This window comes from Hypanus sabinus, chromosome 3 (genome assembly GCF_030144855.1).
Source record: "Hypanus sabinus isolate sHypSab1 chromosome 3, sHypSab1.hap1, whole genome shotgun sequence".
Lineage (NCBI taxonomy): Eukaryota > Metazoa > Chordata > Chondrichthyes > Myliobatiformes > Dasyatidae > Hypanus > Hypanus sabinus.
The window spans coordinates 185,750,118-185,777,450 of record NC_082708.1 but is presented as its reverse complement, the minus strand read 5'-3'; the positions used below and the strand labels follow the sequence as shown (position 1 = coordinate 185,777,450).

Genomic DNA, 27,333 nt, shown 5'->3' with positions numbered 1-27,333 from the left:
GAAGTGGCAGATGGATTTCAGCACAGATAAGTGTGAGGTGGTTCATTCTGGTAGGTCAAATATGATGGCAGAATATAGTATTAATGGTAAGACTCTTGGCAGTGTGGAGAATCAGAAGGATCTTGGGGTCCAAGTCCATAGGACACTCAAACTACTACACAGGTTGACTCTGTGGTTAAGAAGGCATACGGTGCATTGGTCTTCATCAACCGTGGGATTGATTTCAAGAGCCGTGAGGTAATGTTACAGCTATACTGTATAAGACCATAGTCAGACCCTACTTGGAATACTGTGTTCAGTTCTGGTCACCTCACTACAGGAAGGATGTGGATACTATAGAGAGAGTGCAGAGGAGATTTTGAATATGTTGCCTGGATTGGAGGGTTTGCCTTATAAGAACAGGTTGAGTGAACTTGGCCATTTCTCCTTGGAATGACGCAGGATGAGAAGTGACCTGAAGGAGGTCTATAAGATGATGAAAGGCATTGATCGCGTGGATAGCTAGAGGCTTTTTCTCAGTGCTGAAATGGCTAACACGAGGGGGCATAGTTTTAAGATGCTTGGAAATAGGTACAGAGGCGTTGGCATGGGCAAGATTTTCACAGAGAGAGTGGAGGGACTATGCAATGCACTGCCAGTGATGGTGGTGGAGGCGGATACAACAGGGTCTTTTAAGAGACTCTTAGATAGGTATACGGAGCATAGAAAAATAGAGCTATGCAGCAGGGTAATTCTAGGCAGTCTCTAGAGTAGGTTACATGGTTGGCACAACATTGTGGGCCGAAGGGCCTGTAATGTGCTGTAGATTTCTATGTTCTAAGTTCAGGATTCCCTTCAGGTTAACTTTGCAAGTTGAGTTGATAGCTGGAAGCTAAAGGCAATGTTATCATTCATTCTGAGAGGACTAGTTCAAAGCAAATTCAAATTTCAAAGTAAATTGATTATCAAAGCACACATATGTCACCATATACAACCCTGAGATTCATTTTCTTGTGGGCATTCACAGTAAATACAAGAACCATAGTAGAGTCAACGAAAAACCACATGAACAGGATGGACAAACAACCAATATGCAAAAAAACAACAGATGGTGCAAATGTAAGAGATAATAATAATAATAATAATAATAATAATAAAGCAATACATATTGAGATATTTATTATCTTGGGTACTAGCCTATAAAGTACCCAGGACATCTTCAAGGAGTGGTATCTCAGAAAGGCAGCATCAATTATTAAGGACCTCCAGCACCCAGGACATGCACTTTTCTCACTGTTACCATCAGGAAGGAGATACAGAAGCCTGAAGGCACACACTCAGCGATTCACAAACAGCTTCTTCCCCTCTGCCATCTGATTCCTAAATGGACATTGAACCCTTGGATACTACCTCACTTTTTAAATTTATAGTATTTCTGTTTTTTGCACAATTTTTAATCTATTCAATATACGTATACTATAATGTATTTATTATTATTTTGTGTTTTTTTCTATATTATGTACTGCATTAAACTGCTGCTGCTAAGTTAACAAATTTCACGTAACATGCTGGTGATAATGAACCTGATTCGGATTCTGACTATTTTTGAAGGATTTTCTATTCAAGGGCATTGGTGTTTCCATATCAACCTGTGGTGCAACCAGTCAATCCACCACACAAGTTTATCAAAGTATTAGATATCTAGCCAAATTTGTCAAAGTATCAGATGTCATGTGAGAACATAAAAGTAAGGATGTACTTCTGAGCCTGTATAAGGCAATGAATGGTCAGACTACATTTAGAATATTGTGAGTAATTTTTGGTCCTGTATCTACAAGACCGTAAGATATGAGCAAAATTAGGCCATTTGACTCATTGGGTCTGCTCCGCCACTCCATCACGACTGATTTATTAGGCCTCTCAATGCCATTCTCCTGTCTTGTCTCGTTAACCTTTGATACTCTTACTAACCAAAAATCTATCAGCCTCTGTTTTAAATACTGTATGCCCAATGACTTAGCCTTCATAGCTGTCCATTGCAATGAATTTTGCAGATTCACTATGATCTGTCTAAAGAAATTCCACTTTATCTTTGTTCTAAAGGAATGTAAATCTATTCTGAGGCTGTGCCTGAATGTGTTGGCATTGAAAAGGGTCCAGAGGATGTTTGGGAGAATGACTCCGGGAATGGAAGGGTTAATGTATGAGGAGCATTTGATGACTTGAAGATTGTGGATGACAATGGCAAGGCCAATATTTACACCCATCGCTACTTACCCTTGAACTCTGGTTAGTTGGACTATTTTTGGTGAAGTAATGAGTCAACAACATTACTGTACTGTGTGGGAGGACCCACACACAGGCTGCTCCACCGCAGAGTCATTGGTATCATTGGTGAGGCAGATAGGTCTTGTATCAATCTGACATTTTATATTCACCAGACTGCCACACCATCCATACACAATCTCACACTTCAGCTCCATCTTCTGAACTATCTTAGACCATAAGACTTAGAAGCAGAATTAAGCTATTCAGCTCATCAAGTCTGCACCACCATTTGATCATGGCTGATTTATTTTCCCTCTCAACCCCAATCTTCTGCCTTCTCCTTGTAACCTTTGAAGTCCTGACTAATCAAGAACTTATCAACCTCTGCTTTAAATATATTCAATGACTTGACTTCCATAGTTGTCTGTGGCAATGAATTCCACAGATTCAGTACCCTCAGGCTAAAGAAATTCTTCCTTTCAAAGGCCTTCTGAAAATCCAAGTATACTGCATCCACTGACTCTCCTTGATACGTTTGGGTCTTATAAACATCATATCCCTTAATGCCCTTAAGGCCCACAATCTGTCAATCACTCTTTAAATGTACCTCATGACTCACTTTTGGTGGAGAATTCCAGTTCTCTGCATGAAACAATCTCCTCTCACCTCAGTTCTGGATAACGTGCCCCTTAATTTGAGATGACAACCCCTAGCATGAGGTCATTCTTATCTACCAAGCCAAGTTCAAGTTTATTGTCATTGGCATACATACTCAAGATATAAGTGCATGAAAATTAACTTCTGTGCATCAGCAGCACAGAATATTATGAACACAAGTTTACATAATTAACACAATTTATATGTAACTTATACTACAAACACATGATATTAGTGCTAGTTGAGGGAGAAAAGAAAGAAATACAGTTTGAGAAATTGGGTTATACCCACATAATTTTGTATACATCTGTAAGATCGCATTTCGTCCTCCTATGCTCCAGAAAATAAAGTCAAAGAGATTCAAAGATATTAGCTTTATTTGTCACATGTATATTGAAACATACAGTGAAATGCATCATTTGCGTCAAGACAGATTGGCGCAGATTGTGCTGGGCAGACTGGAAGTGTCGTCACAAGCTTATAAGGTAGTGTTAGGATACCTCCCTGTAGCTCGCTGAACTAGCCATGTAGGTATTTATACGTTTTTGTGGGATCTTTGCTCAGCTCAAAAGAATACAGTCTCTGTTACCCAATCTCTCCTGATACACCAAATCTTTGGAACCAGCTTGGAGAATCTTTGCTACACCCTTTCAATTGCAAGTATATGCATTTATTAGATAAAGAAACTAAAACTGTACACAATACTCCAGGTGTGGTTCGCCCAACCCTTAGATAATTACAATGAGGCATACACTCAGTGGGCACTTTATTAAGTACACCTGCTTGTTAATGCAAACATCTAATCAGCCAATGATGTGGCAGCAACTCAATGTATAAAAGCATGCAGACATGGTCAAAGAATTTCATTTGTTGTTCAGACCAAACATTAGAATGAAGAAAGATGTGATCTAAGTGACTTTGACCGTGGAATGATTGTTGGTGCTTGATGGGGTGGTTTGAGTATCTCAGAAATGGATGATCTCTTGAGATTTTCATGCACAACAGTCTCTAGTCTAGAGTTTACAGAGAATGATGTAAAAAATAGAAAACATCCATTGAGCTGCGGTTCTGTGGACAAAAACACCTTGTTAATGAGAGAGTTCAGAAGGGAATGGCCAGACTGGTTCAAGCTGACAGGAAGGAACATGGTGTGCAGAAGAGCGTCTCTAAATGCACAACATATTCAACCTTGAAGTGGATGGGCTACAGCAGCAGAAGACCAGGAACATTTACTCGGTGGCCACTTTATGAGGTTCAAGAGGTAGCTAATGAGCGTATGGCTTTCTTGGATAAAGAGGGTAAAATTGTACTCAATACTTGAATGTGATTCACCCAACCCTTAGATAATTAGTGAGATATATCTACTGCTATATTGTAACTCAGTCATAATAAAGGCCACCATACTATTTACTTGCTAACCACTTCCCAGTCCAGATTACTGAGTTAATTGGGTTGAAATTCCAATGTTCTAATCTTTAGTTTAAGCCTCTGCACTATGTTAATAGAAATTGACCAAACCTTGTTTCTGAGACTCAAAGTCGGCCAATATTTTCTCCTTTGCTTTCTTGATTTCTTCTAGTTTCCTCTGGTTTTCGTCACTCAAGCTGATAATTTGATTCTGTGTTTTGTCCGACCTCTTTGCCATCTGTTGGATGTATTCTTGCTGAAAGTGGGATTGGAAAAAAAAATTCAACAGAATGCTCCCAAAAGAAAGGATAGCAATAAGAATTATAATCTATAAAATGGTATTCCAGGAATGTACTGAGGGGATTTCATAGTTTATATCTGTGATAGTTATTTGAACCACATGGTGCTATTTACATCTTTTCAAACAAAAATGAAAAAGTATTTTGTTAATTAAAAATGCAGGGAAAATGTTAGTCCTCATCTCTCTGTTTATCACTAGATATTTGAGACTATAAGACATAGGAGCAAAATTAGGCCATTCAGCCCATCGAGTCTTCTCTGCCATTCGATCATGGCTGATTTATTATCCCTTTCAAACCCATTCTCCTGCTTTTTCCCCGCAACCTTTGATGCACTGACTAATCAAGAACCTGTCAACCTCCGCTTTAAATATACACAATTATTTGGCCTCCAGATCTATTTGTAGCAATGATTTCCACAGATTAACTAAAGAAATTCATCTTCATCTCTGTTCTAAAGGAAGGTCCTTTTATTCTGAGGCTAGTCCTGAACTCCCCACTACAGGAAACATCCTCTCCACATCCACTCCATCTAGGCCTTTTAATATTGTTCATAATATAGCAAAAATTGGCAGGAAGTTAAAGGATTGGGAAGCTTTAAAAACCAACAGAAGGCAAATAAAAAGCCATAAGGAAAGAAAGATGAAATATTAAGGTAAGCTAGCCAATAAATTAGAAGAGAATACCAAATATTTTTTTCAGATATATAAAGAGTGAAAAAAGCAAGATTGGATATTGGACCACTGGAAAATGATGCTGTAGACGAACTTAATAAGTAATCTACGTCCATTTTCACTGTGGAATACACTTGCAGTATGCCAGAAATTCAAAAATGTCAGTAAGGAGAAGGTGGACGTAACCTGGACTAGATTGACTACACCCTAGGGTTCTGAAAGAGGTAGCTAAAGTGACTGTGGAGGTATTGGTGATGGATCTTTCAAGAATCACTAGATTCTGGAATGGTTCCAGAGGACTGTAAAATTGTAAATGTCACTTCACTCTAAGAAGGGAAGGAGGCAGAAGAAAGGAAATTATAGGCCACTTAGCCTGACTTCAGTGGATGGGAAGATGTTGGAGTCCATTATTAAGGATGGGGCTTCGGAGTACTTGGAGGCACATGATAAAATTGGCGTGGTTTCCTGAAGGGGAAATCTTACTTAACAAATCTGTTGGAAAATCTTTCAGGAAATAACAGGCAGGATAGACAAAAGAGAATTGGTGGATTTTCAGAAGGCCTTTGACAATGAGGCTATTAACAAGATCTGCCCATGGTATTACAGGAAAGATACTGGCATAGATAAAAGATTGCCAGGAGGCAAAGTGTGGGAACGAAGGGAGCCCTTTCTGGTTGGTTGTCAGTGGCTAGTGGTATTCCGCAATGCTCAGTGTTGGGACCATTTCTTTTTAAATTATATGTCTCCTGTAGCCTTGGGGTGACTACTTCCCTATAATTTCTGTCTATTACTGCCTCACTTTCCCTAACAAGCCGAAGGTCTTTGCACTGCAGCTCCAGTTCCCTAACACGGTCTCTATTGAAAACCCAGTCACCATAAAAGAGAGGTACCATCTAGCAGAGCGGCCATTGGTGGAGTGGTCTGAGCCAGAGCGGTAAGGCTTCGGCTTAACAGGCGAGAACAAGTGGAGGGAAGGTAAGTAGTTAAGTTTATTTCTTATTTATTTTTCTTATTTAACTTTTGAAAGAATAATAGGGGGGTATGTCTGCAGGGCCGGTGTTCTGTTTTGGGTGTCAGATGTGGGATTTGCAGGAGACTTCCAGTCTTCCTGATGGCCACATCTACACAAGTACATCAAAATGCAGCTCCTTAGAGACCATGTTAGGGAACGAGCTGCAGTTCAATTACCTTCAGCTTGTTAGTGAAAATGAAGAGGTGATAGATAGAAGCTACAGGAGGGTAGTCACCACAAGGCTACAGGAGGCAGATAAATGGGTGACCATCAAGATAGGGAAGGGAAAATGTCAGATAGTGGAGAGCACCCCTGTGGCTGTCTTTAACAATAAGTACTCCAGTTTGAATACTGTTGGGGGCAGTGGAATGACCTCCCTGGGAGAAGCAGCAGCAGCAGTGCTTCTGGCTCAGAAGGGTAGGGAACTGAAGAGGATGGCAGCAGTAACAGGGGACTTTATAGTTAGGAGGATAGATAGATGATTCTGTGGATGCGAAAAAGAAACACAAATGGTTATTTGTCTCCCAGGTGCCAGGGTGCGTGATGTTTCTGAACGCGTCCACAATATCCTGAAAAGGGAGAGTGAGCAGCCAGAAGTTGTGGTACATATCGGTACCAACGACATAGGTAGAAAAAAGGGAGGAGGTCCGAAACAGAATACAGGAAGTTAGGAAAGAAGTTGTGAAGAAGGACCTCAAGGATCTCAGGATTGTTGCCTGTGCCACACAACAGTGAGGATAGGAATAAAATGAAGTGGCAGATAAATATGTGGCTAAAGAATTGGAGCAGTGGGCAGGGATTCAGATTTTTGGATCATTGGGACCTCTTCTGGGGCAGTGTGACCTATACAAAAGGGATGGGTTGCACTTGAATCCAAGCGGGACCAATATCTTTGCAGGCGGTTTTGCTAAAGCTGTTCACTTTAGGTCGCATCTGGAAATTCCAGTTGGCGGACAATTTCCCTCCACGCCGCTCTGACATTGGGAAATCATGTACTCAGCAGGTTACAGCAGTAGTTTGCCTTTGCCTACTGCCGGGTGAGTTTAAAGAGATCACCACCTCTTGCAGTGGATGACCAGGACATCTAAGTGCCTTGTCATGCTCTTAGTGCTCCACCAACGCCTGCTGGCCTGCCTTCTTGACTGTTGGACCACTAATCGGTCTCCTCCGCTCAATCCGCCAGGGCCAGACTTCACATGCTGGGATAGGCAGATCCCCTACCTCACCGATGATTGAAGATCCGTTGGCCCCGTCTGCCAAGATGGTTTACTGGGGTATGGCCGCTGCGCGTGCTACAGCTACTTGGAGCCACAGGTAAGAGCTGAGCGCCAGGTGGGGACCAAAGGGGGAACAGCTGCCCTGAAAAAGGGCACCGCAGGCCCTCCACCAGAGGTGCTACACCTCCCTAGCCACCCCATACACTCCTAAAGCTGTTAGGAGTAGTTTAAACTAACACGGCAGGGGGATAGGAATCAATATGATAAAGCTGAAGATGAGCCAACAGGTTTACCAGTAGATGATGGGTGTAATATGAATGTAAGGAAGGACAAGCCAATGATTGGGTCCAAATGCACAGTGCAAAGAGTTAAGTTATACTGCAGATGCAAAAGGGCAACAAATGCAGGACTGAAGGTGCTGTATTTAAATGTACATAAAATTCAGAATAAAGTGGATGAACTCGTGGCGCAATTAGAGATTGATGTTGTGGGCATCACTGAGTCATGGCTAAAAGAACATAGTTGGGAGCTTAGTATCAAAAGATATGCTTTGTATCTAAAGGATAGGCAGGAAGGCATAGGTGGTGTCATGGCACTGTTGGTAAGAGATGTAATTACATATTTAGAAAGACGTGACATTGGGTCAAAGAATATCAAATCTTTGAGAGTGGAGTTAAGAAACTGCAAGGGGAAAAAAAAAACATTATGGGAATCATATAGGCCCCCAAATAGTATGCAAGATGTGGGGTTGAGATTGCAGAGGGAGCTGGAAAGGGCATGCAATAGGGAAATGTCACAATTGCAGTGGGGGGGGGGGGGGCTTCAAAATACAAGGGGATTGGGAAAATCAGGTTGATATCGGAATTTATTGAATGCCTATGAGATGGCTTTTTAGAGCAGCTTGTGCTTGAGCCTCATCTGGGAAAGGCTACCTTAGACTGGATGTTGTGTAATAATTCAGATTTTATTAGGGAGCTTAATGTGAAGTAACCCTTGGGAGCCAATGATGATAATGTGATTGAATTCATACTGCAATTTGAGAGGGAGAAACGTAAGTTAGATGCATTAGTGTAACAATGGAATAAAGGGAATTATATAGCCATGAGAGAGGAGCTTGCTTGGGTGCTTTGGCGGGGGATACTGGTGGAATGACGGCAGAGCAGATGTAGCTGACATTTCTGGGAATAGTTCACAAGGCGCAGGATAGATATGTCCCATTGAAAAAGTAGTTCTCAAATGGCAGGGATAGACAACTGTGGCTGAAAAGGGAAGTTAAGGACTGCACAAAAACCAAGGAAAGGGCATATAAAGTAGCAAAACTGAGTGAGAAGTTGGATGTTTGGGAAGTTTTTAAAATTCAGCAAAAGGCAGCTAAAAAGCCATAAAAAGGAAAAAGATTAACTATGTGGGCAAATTAGCCAATAATATAAAGCAGGATACTAAAAGATTTTTCAGTTATATAAAGAGAAAAAGGGAGGTGAAAGTTGACATTCAACTGCTGGAAAATGATGCTGGTGAGGTAGTAATTGGTTACAAAGAAATGGCAGATGAACTTAATGAGTACTTTGCATCAGTTTTCACTATGAAAGACACTAGCAGTGTGCCAGAGGTCCATGACTATCAGAGAGCAGGAGTTGAGTGCCCTTGTTATTACGAAGGAAAGATTGCTAAGAATGGTCTTAAGGTGGATAAGTCATTTGGGATCGATGGACTACATCCCAGAGTTCTGAAAGAGGTTGCTGAAGAGATAGCAGATGCATTGGTTATGATCTTTCATGAATCACTTGATTCTGGAATGGTTTTGGAGGGTAAATGTCACTCCACCCTTAAAGAAAGGAGGAAGACAAAAGAAAGGAAATTATAGGCCAGTTAGCCTAAATGGAGTCTATTATCAAGGATGAGGTTGCAGGGTAATTGGAGACTGATGATAAAAGCCAGCATGTCAAGGGAAATCTAGCCTGATGAAACTATTAGAGTTCCTTGAGGAAGTAAAAAGTGGAGTGGACAAAGGACAGACAGTGGATATCATTGAATTGCATTTTCAGAAGACACTTGATAAGGTGCCACACGAGGCTGCTTAACAAGATAAAATCCTTTGGCATTACAGGAAAGATACTGGCATGGATAGAGGAATGGCTGACAGGCAGGAGGTAGCAAGTGGAAATAAAGGGGGCCTTTTCTGGTTGTCTGCCAGTGACTAGTGGTGTTCCTCAGGGGTCAGTATTGGGTCTGTTACTTTTCACATTGTTTGTCAATAATTTGCATAACAGAATTGATGACTTTGTGGCAAAGTTTGCAAATGATATGAAGATAGGTGGAGGGGTAGGTAGTGCTGAGGAAGCAACATGATCTCAGCAGGACTTAGACAAATTGGAAGAACGTGCAAAAAAGTGGCAGATGAAATACAGTGTTTTGCATTTTGGTGGAAGGAACAAAAGTGCAGACTATGATCTAAACAGAAAATACAAACTTTGTCATGGACTCCTCCCACCCTGGACATTCTCTCTTCTCTCCCCTCAAGCAGTAGGTATGTACTGACAGCTTCCACCCTCTGATGCTAGTCTGTTGAATTCACCTCTTGTACAATAACGATGGACTCTTGATCTCTCCGCCTACATCAATGTAGCTCTTGACGTTTCTTTGTCTGCTTACACATACTTTCTCTGAAACTGTAATACTACATTCTGCAATGGGCAGCACAGTAGCTTAGTGATTAGTAGTACAGTACAGGTGACCTGGGTTCAAATCCCACTGCTGCCTGTAAGGAGTTCATATGTTCTCCCCATGACCGTGTGGGTTTCCTCCAGGTGCACTAGTTTCCTTCCATAGTTCAAAGACGTACCGGTTGGCCCCACTACCTTGTGGGTAGCCTCAGCAGAGACGAAGGTTACGAGAGTAAACCCAGACAGCAAACTTGAAGCAGGGCCCCTAAGGCGGCTGGACATCATTGAATGTCCTTCTGACAGTTCCTGCAGCCAAGCTGGTACCAAATGTGATGCTTCATAAGCTTTCCTTTAGACTGCACTGGTGAGGCCAAGAAGGGGATCTCAAGATTTCCATACCCCCACCCAAGCTTGTGATGATGATGACCATCACCCATTGTCCTTTGAGACAGACAGATGCCAACCACCAATAGTTGGATTTAAAATAGTGCAAAACAGAAAAAATATAAAAAAGTGAGGTAATGTTTATGGGTTCAATCTCCATATGGCAGAGGGGAAGAAGATGGTCCTGAATTGCTGAATATGTGCCTGATGGCTTTTGTATCTCCTTCCTGACGATAACAATGAGAAGAGGACATGCCCTGGGTGATGGAGGTCGTTAATAATGGACATCGCCTTTCTGAGGCACTGCTCCTTGAAGATGTCTTTGATACTACGGAAGCGAGTACCCAAGATGGAGCTGACTAATTTTACAACTTCCTGTAGCTTCTTCCGGCCCTATGCCATAGCCCCCCCCCCCCCCCGCCCGCCATACCAGAGAGTGATGCAACCTGTTAGAATGCTCTCTGTTGTATATCAGTAGAAGTTTGAGTGTTTTAGATGAAAAACCAAATCTCTTCAAACTCCTAATGAAATACAGCCACTGTCTTGCCTTCTTTATAGCTGCATCAATATGTTGGGACCAGGTTAGATCCTCAGAGATCTTGATACCCAGGAACTTGAAATTGCTCACTCTCTCCACTTCTGATCCTTCTTTGAGGAATGGTTCATGTTCCCTCATCTTATGCTTCCAGAAGTCCACAATCAGCTTTTTGGTCTTACAGCCATTGAATGCAAGGTTGTTGCTATGACACCACTCAACTAGCTGATATATCTTGTTCCTGTATGCCCTCTCATCTCCATCTGAGATTCTGCCAACAATGGTTATATCATCAGCAACTTTATAGATGGTGTTTGAGCTATGCCTAGCCTTACAGTCAAGTCAAGTTACTTTTTATTGTCATTTTGACCATAACTGCTGGTACAGTACATAGTAAAAATGAGACAATGTTTTTCAGGACCATGGTGTTACATGACACAGTACAAAAACTAGACTGAACTATGTAAAAAACAAAGAGCAGTGGGCTTAGCACACACCTCTGAGGTGAATCAATATTGATCATCAGTGAGGCGGATGTATCACCAATCTGCATAGCTTGTGGTCTTCCGGTTAGGAAGTCGAGGAACCAGTTGTAGAGGGAAGCACAGAGAGCCAGGTTCGATAGCTTATCGATCCGGACTGTGGGTATGATGGTGTTAAATGCTGAGATATAATCAATGAACAGCATCCTGATGTACGTGTTTGTATTGCCCAGTTGATCTAAGGCTGTGTGAAGAGCCATTGAGACTGCATCTGCCATAGACCTATTGTGGCAATAAATCCATGTCCTTGCTGAAACAGGAGTTTAGTCTAGCCATGACCAATCTCTCAAAGCATTTCATCACTGTAGATTTGAGTGCTTCTGGGCAATAGACATTAAGGCAGCTCACACTACTCTTCTTAGGCACTGGTATAATTGTTGCCTTTCTGAAGTAGGTGGGAACTTCCGACCGTAGCAGTGAGAGTTTGAAAATGCTGTAGCTCAATAAGTTAATAAGTAAATTGTTATTGCTTTTCCTGTTGTATTACCTTGATGTATTTATGTACAGAATGACATGACTGGATGGAACTTAAACAAAAATTGTTCATTATATCTTGGTACATGTGACAATAATAAACCAAACCCAATTTAAAAAAATCATGAGGAAGTAGTTTGCATTAACAAGTGTATGCATGCTTGATGGACTTTGGAATTTAATATAATAAGAGTTCCTTTGTACGTAAGGGTGTCCATAAATTGGGCGTTTGCGGCCTGGTAATTGAATTCCTGTTAAATCACAAAGCAATCTGCTTCCCTCGTGTGGCCAGAAGCAGTACTGCGACAGCCCATTCATTGAAATGGAACCAGAAACAACACACCAGTTCTCACAAGAAAATGCCTGAAGGTACTTGGCAGGGTTGTAACCACAGACCCAAGGGCTGAGCCAAGGAAAGACATGAGGTTTGGTGACAGCCTGCTGGCGGAAGCCTCCTTGGGAAGGTGGTCCAGTGCTGTCAAAGGGAGAGAACATGAGAAAATAGGAGCAGCAATAGGCCATTCAGCCCATCAATACAATTTCAAAGATCAAAGTAAATTTATTATCAAAGTACATATAGGTCACTATATACAACCCAGTGATTCATTTTCTTGTGAGAGTACTCAATACATCCAATCACTACAATAGAACTAATGAAAGACTATACCAACAGGGCAGACAACCAGTGTGCAAAAGACAACACACTATGCAGCTGTACAGGGCCCTGATGAGACCCCACCTGGAGTATTGTGTGCAGTTTTGGTCTCCAAATTTGAGGAAGGACATTCTTGCTTTTGAGGGAGTGCAGCGTAGGTTCACAAGGTTAATTCCCGGAATGGTGGGACTGTCATATGTTGAAAGACTGGAGCGACTGGGCTTGTATACACTGGAATTTAGAAGGATGAGAGGGGATCTGATTGAAACATATAAGATTATTAAGGGATTGGACACACTGGAGGCAGGAAGCATGTTCCCACTGATGGGTGAATCCAGAACTAGAAGCCGCAGTTTAAGAATAAGGGGTAGGCCATTTAGAACAGAGATGCGGAAAAACTTTTTCACCCAGAGAGTGGTGGATATATGGAATGCTCTGCCCCAGAAGGCAGTGGAGGCCAAGTCTCTGGATGCATTCAAGAGAGAGTTAGATAGAGCTCTTATAGATAGCAGGGTCAAGGAACAGGGTACTGATTGTGTATGATCAGCCATGATCACAGTGAATGGCGGTGCTGGCTAGAAGGGCAGAATGGCCTACTCCTGCACCTATTGTCTATTGCCTATGCAAATAAAAAAAGAAAAAAAATAGTAAATAAATAATCAAGAAATATTGATAACATGAGATGAAGAGTCCTGGAAAGTGAGCCCATAGGTTGTGGGAATAGTTCAGTGATGGGGCAAATGAAGTTATCCCCTCTGGTTCAAGAGCCTGTGGTTGAGGGGTAATAGCTATTCCTGAACCTGGTAGTGTGGGTCCTGAGTCTCCTGTACCTTCTTCCTGATGGCAGCAGCAAGAAAAGAGCATGACCTGGTTGGTGGAGCATGCAGCATGTTCCGTGTAGATGTGCACAATGGTGGGGAAGCCTTTACCCGTGATGGACTTAGTCTTATCCACTACTTTTTTGTAGGATTTTCCATCCAAAGGCATTGGTGTTTCCATACCAGACTTTGAAACAGCCAATCAATATACTCTCCATTGCACATCTACAGAAGTTTGTCCCAGGCCTCATCTGCTCTGTGCCCAATTCCCACACCCTCAATCACTAAATCTACCTCACTTTTAATGAACCCATGATCACTACTTCATTATTCCTTTTTTTAAACTGATTAATTTTGTCATTTATAGTCATTTTAAGACTTTGCACAAATTCCTACCACAAAGCAACAAATTTCAAAATTCAATATTCAAGATTGTTCAATGTCATTTCCTGTACACAAGTGTAAAGGAGAATGAAATAATTGTTACTCCGGATCTGATGCAGCACAAAAAAACAAGATAAAGAACACCACAATACTAATAAAAACACAATAAATATAACTCCATAAGATAGCTTATATACATAGATTAATACTAGGCAGTGTCTGTACATAAGGTGACACTGACAGGAAATGATAAAGTAGTGGTGGTTGGGAGTGTGGAAGGCTGAGTTAATGGGTGGTGGTGTTGTTCAGCCCCACTGCTTGAGGTAAGTAGCTGTTTTTCAGCCTGGTGCTCTTGGTGTGGATGCTACGTAGCCTCCTTCCTGATGGGATTGGGACAAGTTATAAAGACATATAATGATGATAACAAAGCTAATTCTCATTCTAGTCAGCTAACTTCCACAACTGTGTTGAAAAGTGGCAGATGGAGTTCAATCCAGAAAAGTGTGAAGTGATTCACTTTGGACTTGATGGCAGAATATAGGGTTAATGGCATGATTCTTAGCAATGTGCAGGAACAGAGGCCCCGCAAAATTGCAGTGCAAGTTGAAAGGTTGGTTAAGAAGGTGTATGATGTGTTGGGCTTCATTAGTCAGGGAATTGAGTTCAAGAACAACAAGGTAATGTTGTAGCTCTATAAAACTGGTTAAACCACACTAGGGAATATTATGTTCACTTCTGATCACCTCCTTATAGAACGGATGCAGAAGCCTCAAAGAGAGTGCAGATGAGATTTACCAGGATGCTGCCTAGATTAGACAGCAAGTATTATTTGGATAGATTGACTGAGCCAAGGTCTTTTTCTTTGACGTGAAGGATAAAAGAAGGACTTGTGATCCACCCAGCTCATCCATCCAAGCAAAATGCCAATCTGCACTATTTTGATTTGCCTGCAATTAGCCCCTATTCCTCTAAACATTTTCTATCCATTCGGCTGTATCTCAAACATTGTAATTGTACCTGCCTCTACTACTCCCTCTGCTAGCTCATTCCATATACCCACTGTCTGTGTGGAAAATCTTGCCCCTTTAAACCTTTCCCCTTTCACCTTAAACCTATGCCCTCCAGTTTTACACTCCTCTACCCTGGGAAAATATCTCTAACAAGGCTGGTAGTCTAGCAGTTAGCACAATCGCTTTACAGTGCAAGTGATTACCGATCTGGGTCTGATTCTTGCTGCTGTATGTAAGGAGTTTGTATGTTCCCCTTGTGATCAAATGGGTTTCCTCCAGGTGTTTTGGTTTCCTCCCACAATCCAAAGACATGCAGTTAGGGTTAGGGAGTTGTAGGTATGCTGCGTTGGTGCCAGAAGCATGGTGAAACTTGCTGTCCTCAGCACAATCCTTGTTGATTCAATTTGATGCAAATGATGCATTTCACTGCATGTTTCAAAGTACATCTGACAAATAAAGTGAATTTTTTCCTAATCTTCACACTCTATCTTTAATTTCATAAACCTCATACATTTATAAACCTCCATAATGTCATCCCTCAGGCCTCCTGTGCTCAACTTCCCCGGGCTGTCCAGTCTCTCCTCGTTACTCAAGCCCTCCAGTGCCACACTGCTCCAGAAGTCTGTCTGCCGCCATCTACTTACCGTCTCCAGACGAGTCTGCTGTGCCTCCTTCTCCAGGAAGTCATTCTCTTTCCGTCTGGAATGCCTCAGCTAAAGAAAGTCATTGGCAAAAGTTGAATCTTAAAGAGACATTGTGTTTTCAGTGTGACATATGTATGGTGAGGGAGCACCTTCAACCCATCTTTTGTTCCCTCCCCAAAAGCATGTCGCTGCTGTGGACGCAGGATGGTGAGTCTCTCTGTCCACAAGAACAGGAGAGCCTCCCAACGACTGAGGACATCTTCAAAAGATGATGCCTCAAGAAGACAGAATTTGAATCAGAATCAGGTTTAATATCACTGGCATATGCAATGAAATTTGTTGTTTTGTGGCAGCAGTACAGTGCAATACGTAATAAAAAACCTATACATTAATATATATATAAGGTATATAAAAATAAGTAGTGCAACAGAGTGAGAAAATAGTGAGGTAGTGTTCACGGGTTCACTCATTCAGAAATCTGATGGCGGAGGGGAAGAAACTGTTCCTAAAACATTGAGTCTGCATCTTCAGGCTCCTGTATGTCTTCCTTGATGGTAGCAATGAGAAGAGGGCTGTCCTGGGTGATGAGTGTCCTTAACGATGGATGCTGCCTTTTTGAGGCCTTGCCTTTTGAAGCCATCACTAAAGACCATCATCATCCATGACATGCCCTCTTCTTGTTACTGCCATCAGGGAGGTGGTGCAGAGCCTGAAGACACACACTCAAATTCTTAGGAACAGCTTCTTCCCCTCCACTATCAGATTTCTGAACAGTCCATGAACACTAACTAACTATTCCTCTTCAGCATTATTTATTTATGGAGTTGCAGAACACTACAGCACAGAAACAGGCCCTTTGGCCCTTTTAGTCGATGCCAAACTATTATTCTGCCTAGAACATAAGAAATAGGAATCCAGCCCATTGAGCCTGCCCTGCCATTCAATAAGATCATGGCTGATCTGTCCCAACAATTTGCATCTTGACCCTCTATACCCCTCCCAACCATGTACTTACCCGAATTTCTCTTACGTGTTGAAATCAAACCCGAGTCCACCCCTTCCACTGGCGGCTCGTTCCACACGCTCACCACCCTCTAAGTGAAGAGATGCCCCAGGTATCGTTTAAACATTTCATCTTTTATTTTTTTTATTATTATAGCTTATCGTTTATTTTATGTCTTTGACTGTACTGCTGCCTCAAAACAACAAATAGTGCGACGCCATTCCAGCTTAGGGCGTCAGAGTTCGGAGGTCAATGACGACGTTGTGTAAGGAGCTTGTACGTTTCTCCCCATGAACACATTGGTTTCCTCTGGGCGCTCTGGTTTCTTTGAATATTGCAAAGATGTTATTAGTATAACTGGCCATTGTATAAATTTTCCAGTGATTAGGCTAGGGTTCAATATACCTGGGTTGCTGTGCGGTGTGGTTCGTTGGCTGGAAGGGCCTGTCCATGCTGTATCTCTAAATAGATAAATAATAAAACTATACAACATATGTCAGTAATAATAAACCTGATCCTGACAACACTAAATATCAGCTTTGGGACTATCCAGGAAAGGCAGATCCCATAATAAAAGACCTCAAAGTGGCCCACAACCTTGTCATGGCTTGCATGCCTCAATGACCCAGACAGCTATAATGGCAGCAGTCAGGGCTTTATACTTTAGCTCTTGGTAGGATCACCATGCCAAACAGGTCAAAGGGGAGAGGCCACCAATGCTCCAGGTTTGGGGGTTCAGCTTAGGGCAAACAACCCTGACTGGTCAAACAAAATTGTTGCAGAAACAGCAATGAAGAATCCTTCTGCATCAGTGTGCGACGCTATTCCTGACTCTCCACCTGGGACTTGCATGACTGACAGTAAACCGAGGGAAAGCTATTGACACAATAAAGGAAGCCGTGAATGTTGCTGTAAACGGAAGACCTTCATTGCTGCCCTTAACACCAATGGCATAACGGGCAAAAAAAAAGAACATTGAAAAGAACCATAACTGTAGCCCCACTTCATGCAAGTCTGTAAAGGATACAGTTCATAAGTCTTCAACTTCAATTGCTTAAGCTCTTTGACAATTTCATCATACCTTTAAAAATAAAAACAAATACCATGAAGAGTTTGGAAAAATAATCAAATTCTTGCTCTAATATATGGCATAATTCCTCTGTCACATGCCCAGAAAATCTTTCTCCAAAGCCTTTCCACCCAATGTCCCACCAACTCTGCCAGCAAACCCTGAGTTTTCTAACCCTCACCCCCTCTCACTTGGGGACACAAGAGATTGCAATTTGGAGCAAACAGGCTGCTATAGAAACTCAACAGATCAAGCAGGAGAAAAGGAATTGTCAAAAGGTTTTGGGTCAATTCCCTGCATCAGGACCTTTATAGCTTATCAATGCTTTGGAGACACCCTCGAAAGGCAGCACCCATCATTCAGGCTCCCCATCACCCAGGACATGCCCTCTTCTCATTGCTACCATCAAGGAACTTGAAGACACATACTCAATCATTTAGGAACAGCTTCCTCCCCCGCCATCAGATTTCTGAATGGATGAGGAAACACTACCTCACTATTTTTAATTTTTTTTGCCCTTTTTACATTCCTTATTTATATATATTTCTTATTGTCATTTATAGATTTTATTACTAGATATTACAATGTACTACTGCCACAAAGCAACAAATTTCACGTCATATGCCAGTGATATTAAACCACATTCTGATTCTGCCTCTCATAATTTGGTAAACTTCTTTCGGATCTCTCCTAAGCTGTCACTTCAGAGAAAACAACCCAAGGTTGTCTTACCTCTCCTTACTGCTCACGCTGTCAAATCCAGGCAGCATCATGGTAACCCTCTCCAAAGCATCCACCTCCTTCCTTGAATGCTTAGAACTGCACACAGTACACCAAGTGCAGCCTAACCAAAGATTTGTACAGTTCAACATGACTTCCTAACTCTTACACTCAAGTGGAACCACCTTCATCCCATTTCTGAGGTTCATTCTCCACTCTGCAGACCCCACATTCACCCTCATCCCCTTAGCCATCACCAGCCCCGTTACTAAAGGTCATTTGTCTCACTCATTCTGCAGGATGACAATTCGGTTAGTGGCTGTAGCCAGGACATCCTGTTCCATCCCCACAGGCTTGCTCTTAACTTCGCCTTGTCCCATCTTCTTCTTCGACATTCTTGCTACCGTTTATTTCTTTTTCTGCGTGGGAGTGTTGATGGAAAGTTAGCTTTGGCAAGTCTATTTATGAAATATTAAACAGTTCCTCACAAATTCCTTCACACCACATTTAAGACCCTAAGGCACAGGAACAGAATTAGGCCATTCGGGCCATTGAATATGCTCTGCCATTTCATAATGGCTGATTTATTATCCCTCTCAACACCATTCACCTGCTTTCTCCCTGTAACCTTTGACACCCTTACTGATTAAGAACCTATAAACCTCCACTTTAAGTACATCCAATCACTTGGCCTCCACAGCCATTCATGATAATGAATTCCAGAGGCTCACCACCCTCCGGCTAAAGAAATTCCTCTTTACCTCTGTTCTAAATGGACATCCCTCTATTCTAAGGCTGCGCCCTCTGATCCCAGACTCCCCTACTATAGGAAACATCCCCTCCACATCCACTTTATCTCTGCCTTTCAATATTTGATAGGTTTCAATGCGATCACCTCATTCCAGTGAGTACATGCCCAGAGATGGCATCCCCATCCTTTGCAGCATTCTGACCCTTGTGGTTATCCTGCCCATACCACCCTCCCCATCAAGTCACCATTCTTTCTAGATGGGTGTACACCATGAGTTTCAGTAAACTACCTGACCAGGGTGGGAGGAAGAGATCAGAACACACCACCCTCGCTGTGCACACTGACACACACTTCATCAGAAAACTAACACAGGATCTATTTAAAAGGAAATTTATTGAGAGACTTGGCAGAAAATTCCAAGCATGTGTATATTGGTATTTGGTTTGTTGGTAATTGTGTTGCCAGAATGCGTGGGCTGCCCCAGCACATCCTTGGATGTGTTGGTTATTAATGCAAAGACATACTTCACTGTATGTTTCGATGTACATTTGATAAATAAATGAATCTGAAGTAATAAACAAGCTACCGGAGGAACTCAGAGGGGCCAGAGGGAGATGAACAATTGAGACCTTTCATCAGGTGAAACCTTGTAAACCTTGTACTGACCTGATGAAGGAAGACCTGAACGCCACCAGAGATGAAGGACTTTCATTGCTGCCCTAAATGCCAGCGGCATAACAGGCAGGAAGTAAATGGGTCAGTACATGTAACAAAAAAAAGTCTACCAAGCAATACACACAAAATGCTGGAGGAACTCAGCAGGCCAGGCAGCACCTATGGAAAAAAGTACAGTCAATGGTTCTGGCCGAGACCCTTCGGCAAGTCTGACCTGCTGAGTTCCTCCAACATTTTGTGTGTGTTGCCTGGAACTCCAGCATCTGCAGATTTTCTCTTGTTTGGAACCAGTTTGCCAAGTTGAGATTCAAGATTCATATTGTTTAATGTTATTTCCTGTACCCAAGTGTAAAGTAGAATGAAATAATTGTTTCTCTGGATCAGATGCAACACAAAAGATATACAGCACAACAATAATAACAAAAATACTGTAGAATAAATATAAGTACATAAGATAGCTTTAGGCACAGGAGTGTCTTTACATAAGGTGACTCTGACAGCAAATGATAAAGTATTGGTGATTGAGAGTGTGTAGGGGTGGGTTAGTGAGTACTTACTGCTTGGGGAAAGGTGACTGACAGGAAATGATAAAGCAGTAAACTCAATGAACTCTGCAGATGCTGGAAATCTAGAGTAACACACACGGAATGCTGGAGGAACTCAGGAGGTCAGGCAGCATCTGTGGAAAAGAGAAAATAATTGATGTTTTGGGCCAGGACCCTTCTTCAGAACTGGAAAAGAAGAGGGAAGATGTCAGAATAAAAAGGTGGTGGGAGAAGGCTAGCTGGAAGATGATAGGTGAAGCCAGAGAAGTAGGAAAAGTAAAGGGCTGGAGAAGAAGGTATCTGATAAGAAAGAAGAGTGGACCATGGGAGAAAGGGACCCAGGATGAGGTGACAGGCAGGTGAGAAGATGTAAGAGGCCAGAGTGGGTAATAGAAGAGTGGAAGGGGAGGGTTTTTTTACTGGAAGGAAAAATCGATATTCATGCCATCAGGCAGGAAGCTATCCAGACAGACACCCTGAAGGAGAGCCAACAAGTTGGAACGGGTTGAATAATAAAGTAGTGGTGGAATTAGTGGTTGGAGGCGTTGATCAGGCTTACTGCTTCGGGAAAGTAACTGTTTTTGAGTCTGGTGGTTCTCGTGTGGTTGCTACGTAGCCTCCTCCCAGATGGGGGTGCGAATAACAGTCCATGAACTGGGTAGGTGGGATCCTTCATGATGTTACTGGCCCTTTTCTGGCACCCTTCTGTATATACAGTATGCCCTTAATGACATATAGACAGATAATAAAGCCATTTACCAAGTTGAGAGTGGACAATAAACCAGATACCAAGTTACAATTCATGAGAAAGTTTCAGCAGCGCTGGGGCTGACCTGGGAACTCCCAACCACCAAGCGGCAGCCGCCAGCCTTGCTCTTCGCAAGGAGCTGCAACTAATTTTTACCGATTGCAAATGACAGTAAACATGGATTAGTCGACAACAGAAAGCTCTCCCTACTGTCTTGTTTATGGATCATTTGTGGCTGAGATATTCCGGCGAGGGATTTGCGGTTGTTGAGAACTCACCTGCAGGCCTCAGGCCGCCAAACACCCGTCACCATGGCAACTACAGAAACCCCGCCCATCAAGTGTCAGGCTCTTTTTAAAACTATTATCTTGATGCCATAACAACAGTCCCACATGAGTGGTTATTTAGCTATGGTCAAAATAATTTCCTACAAGATATTTCGGTTTTGCAGTCACGTTGCCGTAGCAACGAAGACGAGGCAGTTGGTGGTGGTGATAAACGCATGCGCAGGATCGCCGGGTGAAATCCTTAGTCTGCTCACGTCGGCGATGATACGGTGACCTTCAGTCAGGTGCCGCGTCTAACCCGTCTTTAAGCTCAATAAGTGGGGCTGGATCTCGGTGTGGGCTTTGGTGGTTGCGCAGCCACTTTTGGCGTGCGGACTGTGTGCACCGCAAGAGCCCACGCGCAGCACTGTTGGTGGCGGCCGGGTGATCCCACCGCCGGCGGCCGCTTCTCAAACTGCGCAGTCAGGGGCCCTTAAAATTCTGCCAAGAAAGCCAGAAACGTCTCCTCGTTTAGCAGAATTGCTGAGTTCCTTCAGCATTTTGTGCGTGTTGCTCCTGGTTGAGCAGTCCACTCTGTAATGTACTGGCTAGGCACAGGAGTACATTCAGCCAGAGACTCATTCCACCGAGATATAGCACTGAGCGTCATAGAAAGTCATTCCTACCTGTGGCCATCAAATTTTACAACTCCTCCCTCGGAGTGTCAGACACCCTGAGCCAATACGAGGAAATCTGCAGATGCTGGAAATTCAAACAACACACACAAAATGCTGGTGGAACGCAGCAGGCCAGGCAGCATTTATAAGGAGAAGCACTGTCGACGTTTCGGGGCGAGACCCTTCATCAGGACTCAACGTCTCGGCCCGAAACGTCGGCAGTGCTTACCCTGAGCCAATAGGCTGGTCCTGGACTTATTTCCACTTGTCATGATTAACTTAGTGTTATTTAATTATTTATGGTTTTATATTGCTATATTTCTTCGCTATTCTTGGTGCGGCTGTAATGAAACCCAGTTTTCCTCGGGATCAATAAAGTATGTATGTCTGTCTGTGTGCACAGCAAGATCCCTGGGAACGGCGGTGTGGTGATGATCCCAGGGAGACTCCTATATGGACTTTTAGGACAAAAATGGCTAATACAAGGGTTGGGGGTGCAATCAAGAGAGAATTTGCAGATGCTGGAAATCCAAGCAACATGCACAAAATGCTGGAGGAACTCAACGGGTTATCCGTGGAAAAAAAAAGTACAATCGACGTTTTGTCCGAGACCCTTTGGCAGCATATACTGTAGCCCCCTGTGTGCACAGCAAGATCCCAATTCAAAGGGGCATTATTTTAATATGATTGGAGGGAAGTGGTGAGTGCGTGGAACACTGCCAGGGGTAGTGGTAGAGGCTGATTCATTAGGGACATTTATGTAACTTAGATAGGTACATGGATGACAGAAAATTGGAGGGCTATGTGGGAGGGAAGGGGTAGATTGATCTTGGAGTAGGTTAAAAGGTTGGCACAACATTGTGAGCTGAAGGGCCTGTACCGTTCTGTGTATCCCTGATGAAGGTGGCAGAGTTTGTCATCAAAAGGGTGGTTGAAATCAATATTTTCACCTGGTTGGAAGCCCAAAAAGTGTTTATTTGTTCTGTGTTTGTTTAACATTCTGCAAAGAGTCTCAGAGAACTATAGTGCACTAAGCTAGAACAAGATGAAGTAGTAACAATGCAGGACAAAGAGCATTGCAGGTAGAATTTATTTAGCAAATCAGCACAGCCCCAGCAGCCCTTGATAAACCTGGTTAACCCTAACCTAATCAAGGGAAAATTTACAATGACCAATTAACCTACCCCATATGTCTTCTAAATATTGGGGGGGGCGGGGGGGTTAACTGGAACACCCGGGAAGTTCCACACATTCCATTGGGAGAAGGTGCAGAGACTCCTTACTGAATAGCGTCGGAATTGGACATCGAACTCCAGATCGCCCCAAGCTGTAATAATGATATGGAAACACTAATGCACTTGAATGGAAAATCCTACATAAAGTAGTGGATGTGGCCCAGTCCATCACAGGTAAAGCACTCCAAACCATTGAGTGCATCTACATGAAACGCAGTTGCAGGAAAACGGCATCCATCATGAGCGACCCCCACCACCCAGAATATGCTCTCTTTTTACCGCTGCCATCACGAAGAAGGTACAAAAGCCTCAGGACTCACCACCAGGTTCAGGAACAGTTATTACCCCTCAACCATCAGGCTCTTGATCCAAAGGGGATAACTTAAGTCAACTTTACTCCCCCCATCATTGAAACATTTCCACAACCAATGGACTCTCTTTCAAGGATTCTTCATCCCATGGTCTCGATATTTATTGTTTATTTATTTATTATTATTTCTTCTTTTGTTGTCTCCTCCACTCTGGTTGAACCCCCTAATTGGTCATTCTTTCATTGATTCTGTTATGGTTATTAGTTTGTAAGTTTATTGAGTATGCCCACAAGAAAATGAATATGATGACATATTCTTCATAATATAATGAATATTTGATAATAAATTTACTTTGAACATTTGAATTGTGATTGTGAGGTCAAGGGTCCTTAATAAACTAGGGAAATATTCAATTATTTTTCCCTTATTAACTAGTTTATTTTGGTAGGGAAGCTGAGGGAAGTGTAAATGAAATGATCCCCTGTTTAAGGCAGGTGCAGGACTTGGAAGATGGAATGACGTGTGTATTTGAACCTTGGAAGTTGGTGGAACAAGTTGAACCGCCTCTTTAGACACAAGAACATAAGCAAATATTGGCTTTGACAAAAGCGTCAGAAACAGGTTTAATATCACCAGCATATGTCAGGAAATTTGTTTTGTGGCAGTAGTACAGTGCAATACCCAATAGTAAAATACTAAATTACATTTAAAAATATTAAATTAAGTAGTGTAGAAAGAGAACTAAAAAAAAGAAAAAGATAGTGAGGTAGTGTTCAGGGGTGGAAGAGGGGTAATGAGGTGAGAAGCTGGGATGTGACAGGTAGAAAAGGTAAAAGGCTGAAGAAGTAGGAATCTGATTGGGGAGGGGAGTGGACCATGGTTGAAAATGAAGGATGAGGGCCACCAGAGGATAAAAGAAGACGGGAATGGAGAATGGCTGAAGAGAGAAAGAGGGAGGGAGAGAGAAATGTCAGGAAGTTGAATAAATTGATGTTCATGCCATCAGGTTGGAGACTAACAAGATGGAATATAAGATGTTGTCCCAGTTACCCGAGTTTGGCCTCATCATGGCAGTAGACACTCGAAAATAACTTGTTGGGGCTATTGGGTTAAATTTGAGGAAATCAGTTCATTTCGCTCGAACTAATATAACACTGCTGGTTCTAGCAAAAAGTTAGCACTGATATGATGGGCCAAATGGCCTCCTTCAATGTAGTCTTATTTATAACCCTAACTGTATTAGCTACACTGGAGTGAAGGTGAAGCTTCATAACAGTGTATTGGTGTTGAAGGAATCTGCACATGCAGTGCTGGTTTGGAAAGCTGTTAATCTGGGTGATCCTAATGACAGCAGCAAAGCTGTCAATTCTCTCCTCTTCCATCGGACAGAAGATGCAAAAGTTTGAAAGCACATACCACCAGACTCAAGGGCAGTTTCTACCTCACTCTTATAAGATGACTGAATGGTCCACTTATATGATAAGACGGACTCTTGACCTCATAATCTATCTCGTATTTCAAGAAGGAGCTAGATAGATATCTGATGGATGCTTTCAAGAAGGAGCTAGATAGATATCTGATGGATAGGGGAATCAAGGGATATGGGGACAAGTCAGGGACTGGGTATTGATAGTGAATGATCAGCCATGATCTCAGAATGGCGGTGCAGACTCGAGGGGCCGAATGGTCTACTTCTGCACCTATTGTCTATTGTATAATAGTGCACTTTACTATTTACCTGCACTGCACTTTAACTGTTACGCTTTATTCTGTGGTATTGTTTTATCTTGTTCTACCTCAATGTAGTTGTGTAATAAGTTGATCTGTATGAACAGTTTGCAAGAAAAGCTTTTCACTGTAACTTGGTACATGTAACAATAATATAGCTATCTATTTATTATTTATTTGTTCATTTAATCCTTATACTTTCATTCATTATGTTCTGTGTCATATGATGTGGGCAATCATAGTCTTTCCATGACCATGATTGTTCTTGGCAAATTTTTCTACAGAAGTGGTTTGCCATTGCATTTTTCTGGGCGGTGTCTTTACAAGACGGGTGACCCCAGCCATTATCAATGCTCTTCAGAGACTGTCTCCACGCATCAGTGGTCACATAACCAGGATTTGTGATATCCACCACCTGCTCCCATGGCTTCACGTGACCCTTGGGTAGGAGGGAGGTGCTAAGCAGGTGCTTCCCCAAGGGTGACCTACAGTTGAGTGGAGGGAAGTAGCGCCTTACACCCCCTTTGGTAGAGACGTATTTCCACCCTGCCATGCTCCAGCACTTATAACTACACACACCAGTCATGCTCTGATCTTATATTCATTCTTATATTTTGATTTTACATTCTTAATTTTGTAATTTACCTCGTTATGATATCGCATTTTGTTTACCTGCACTGCACTTTCTCTGTGGCTGTTAAACTTTATTCTGCATTGTGTATGTTTTACCTTGTACTACCTCAATGCACTGTGTAATGATTTGATCTGTATGAACAATATGCAAGACAAACTTTTCAATGTACCTCAATACATGTGACAATAATAAACCAATACCAATGCCATTTACCAAAGCAGAATAATTTAGCATTATTTACTTCCTTGTTAGATCTTGCTGTGTGTGGATGGGTTCTTGGATTCACCCACATATCAATGATTACACATCAACACGCCACTTGCATTGAAGTTCCCTGGATGCAGAAAGCCTATTGGATACTGAAAGGCCTGGATAGAGTGGTTGTGGGGAAGGATGTTTCCTATAGAGGGAGAGTCTGGTATCCAGGGGAACAGCCTTAGAAGAAAGGAAAACTGAGATGGTAAGGAATTTCTTCAGTCAGAAGGTGGTGAATCTGTGAAATACTTTGCCATAGAAAGCTGTGATGACCAAACCTAGGTGTATTTAAGGCAGAGATTGAGAGGTTCTTGATGGACCAGGGTGATAAATGGATATGGGGAGAAGGCAGGAGAATGGAGTTGAAAAACAAAATCAGCCCTGATTGAATGACTCAATGGGCTGAAGGTGCCTAATTCTACACTTAATCTTATGGCACGTGCTTTGTAATTGACCATTTCCCTGTCTGAAGTGAATGGAACTTTATAAGACAGAGTATTGTGAGCTGTTTAGGGCCTTTTTACTAAGAAAGGATGTGCTGACTTTGGAGATGGTCCAGAGGAGGTTCACGAGAATGATTCTGGGAATGGAAGGGTTATCATATGAGGAGTGTTTGATGATTCCAGATCACTGAAACATATTGAATATTGAACGGCCTCAATAGAGTGGGTGTGGAAAGGAGATTTCCAATAGTGGGGGCATCTAGGACCAGAGGACACAGCCTTAGAATGGAAGGACATCCCTTTAGAAAAGAGATGAGGAGAAACTTCTTCTGTCAGAGGTGTTAAATCTGGAATTCCTTGCCACAGACAGCTGTGAAGGCCAGTCATTGAGAATTACAGGCTTGGGCAAACACAGGCAGAAGTTCTAAGTAAGAAAGAAAGTAAATTTCTGGTGAGTTTTTATTCTGTTAGAACGTAGCCAGTGCACTGAGAATGAATCTGGAGGAAGCTGGATGTTTCTTGTGTGAGCTCTGGGAGACCTCCAGTCTCCCTGATAACTACATCTGCACGGTGTATCGAGCTGCAGCTGCTTAGAGACAGTGTTAAAGAAATGGAGCTGTAGCCTGATGACCTTCTGCTCATACAGGAGAA

The 27,333-nt window shown here is 42.4% G+C and overlaps 2 protein-coding genes across 11 annotated transcripts in view; one reads left to right on the top strand and one right to left on the bottom strand.

The window, feature by feature from the left end:
• Positions 1-22,267, bottom strand: part of ccdc166 (coiled-coil domain containing 166) — a 48,934-nt gene extending 26,667 nt beyond the window's left edge. For 3 of the 5 annotated variants that reach the window (XM_059965769.1, XM_059965766.1, XM_059965770.1), the window contains exons 1-5: positions 21,412-21,530; positions 18,703-18,833; positions 17,653-17,706; positions 15,623-15,677; positions 4,423-4,567 (exon numbers count right to left, since the gene is read on the bottom strand). In XM_059965769.1, the coding sequence (XP_059821752.1) occupies positions 4,423-4,567; positions 15,623-15,677; positions 17,653-17,706; positions 18,703-18,809 (361 nt within the window). In that variant the 5' untranslated portion in view covers positions 18,810-18,833; positions 21,412-21,530. Of the gene's footprint in view, positions 1-4,422; positions 4,568-15,622; positions 15,678-17,652; positions 17,707-18,702; positions 18,834-20,397; positions 20,520-21,411; positions 21,531-22,085 lie in introns of those variants that run through there. The other 2 variants (XM_059965768.1, XM_059965767.1) reach the window with 2 other exon arrangements.
• The window catches only part of si:dkey-183c6.8 (protein O-GlcNAcase), a 96,265-nt gene continuing 90,542 nt past the window's right edge, over positions 21,611-27,333 (top strand). For 2 of the 6 annotated variants that reach the window (XM_059965764.1, XM_059965760.1), the window contains exon 1: positions 21,642-21,704. The gene's annotated coding sequence lies outside the window, so the exon portion shown is untranslated. Of the gene's footprint in view, positions 21,705-26,351; positions 26,445-27,333 lie in introns of those variants that run through there. The other 4 variants (XM_059965761.1, XM_059965765.1, XM_059965763.1 and 1 more) reach the window with 4 other exon arrangements.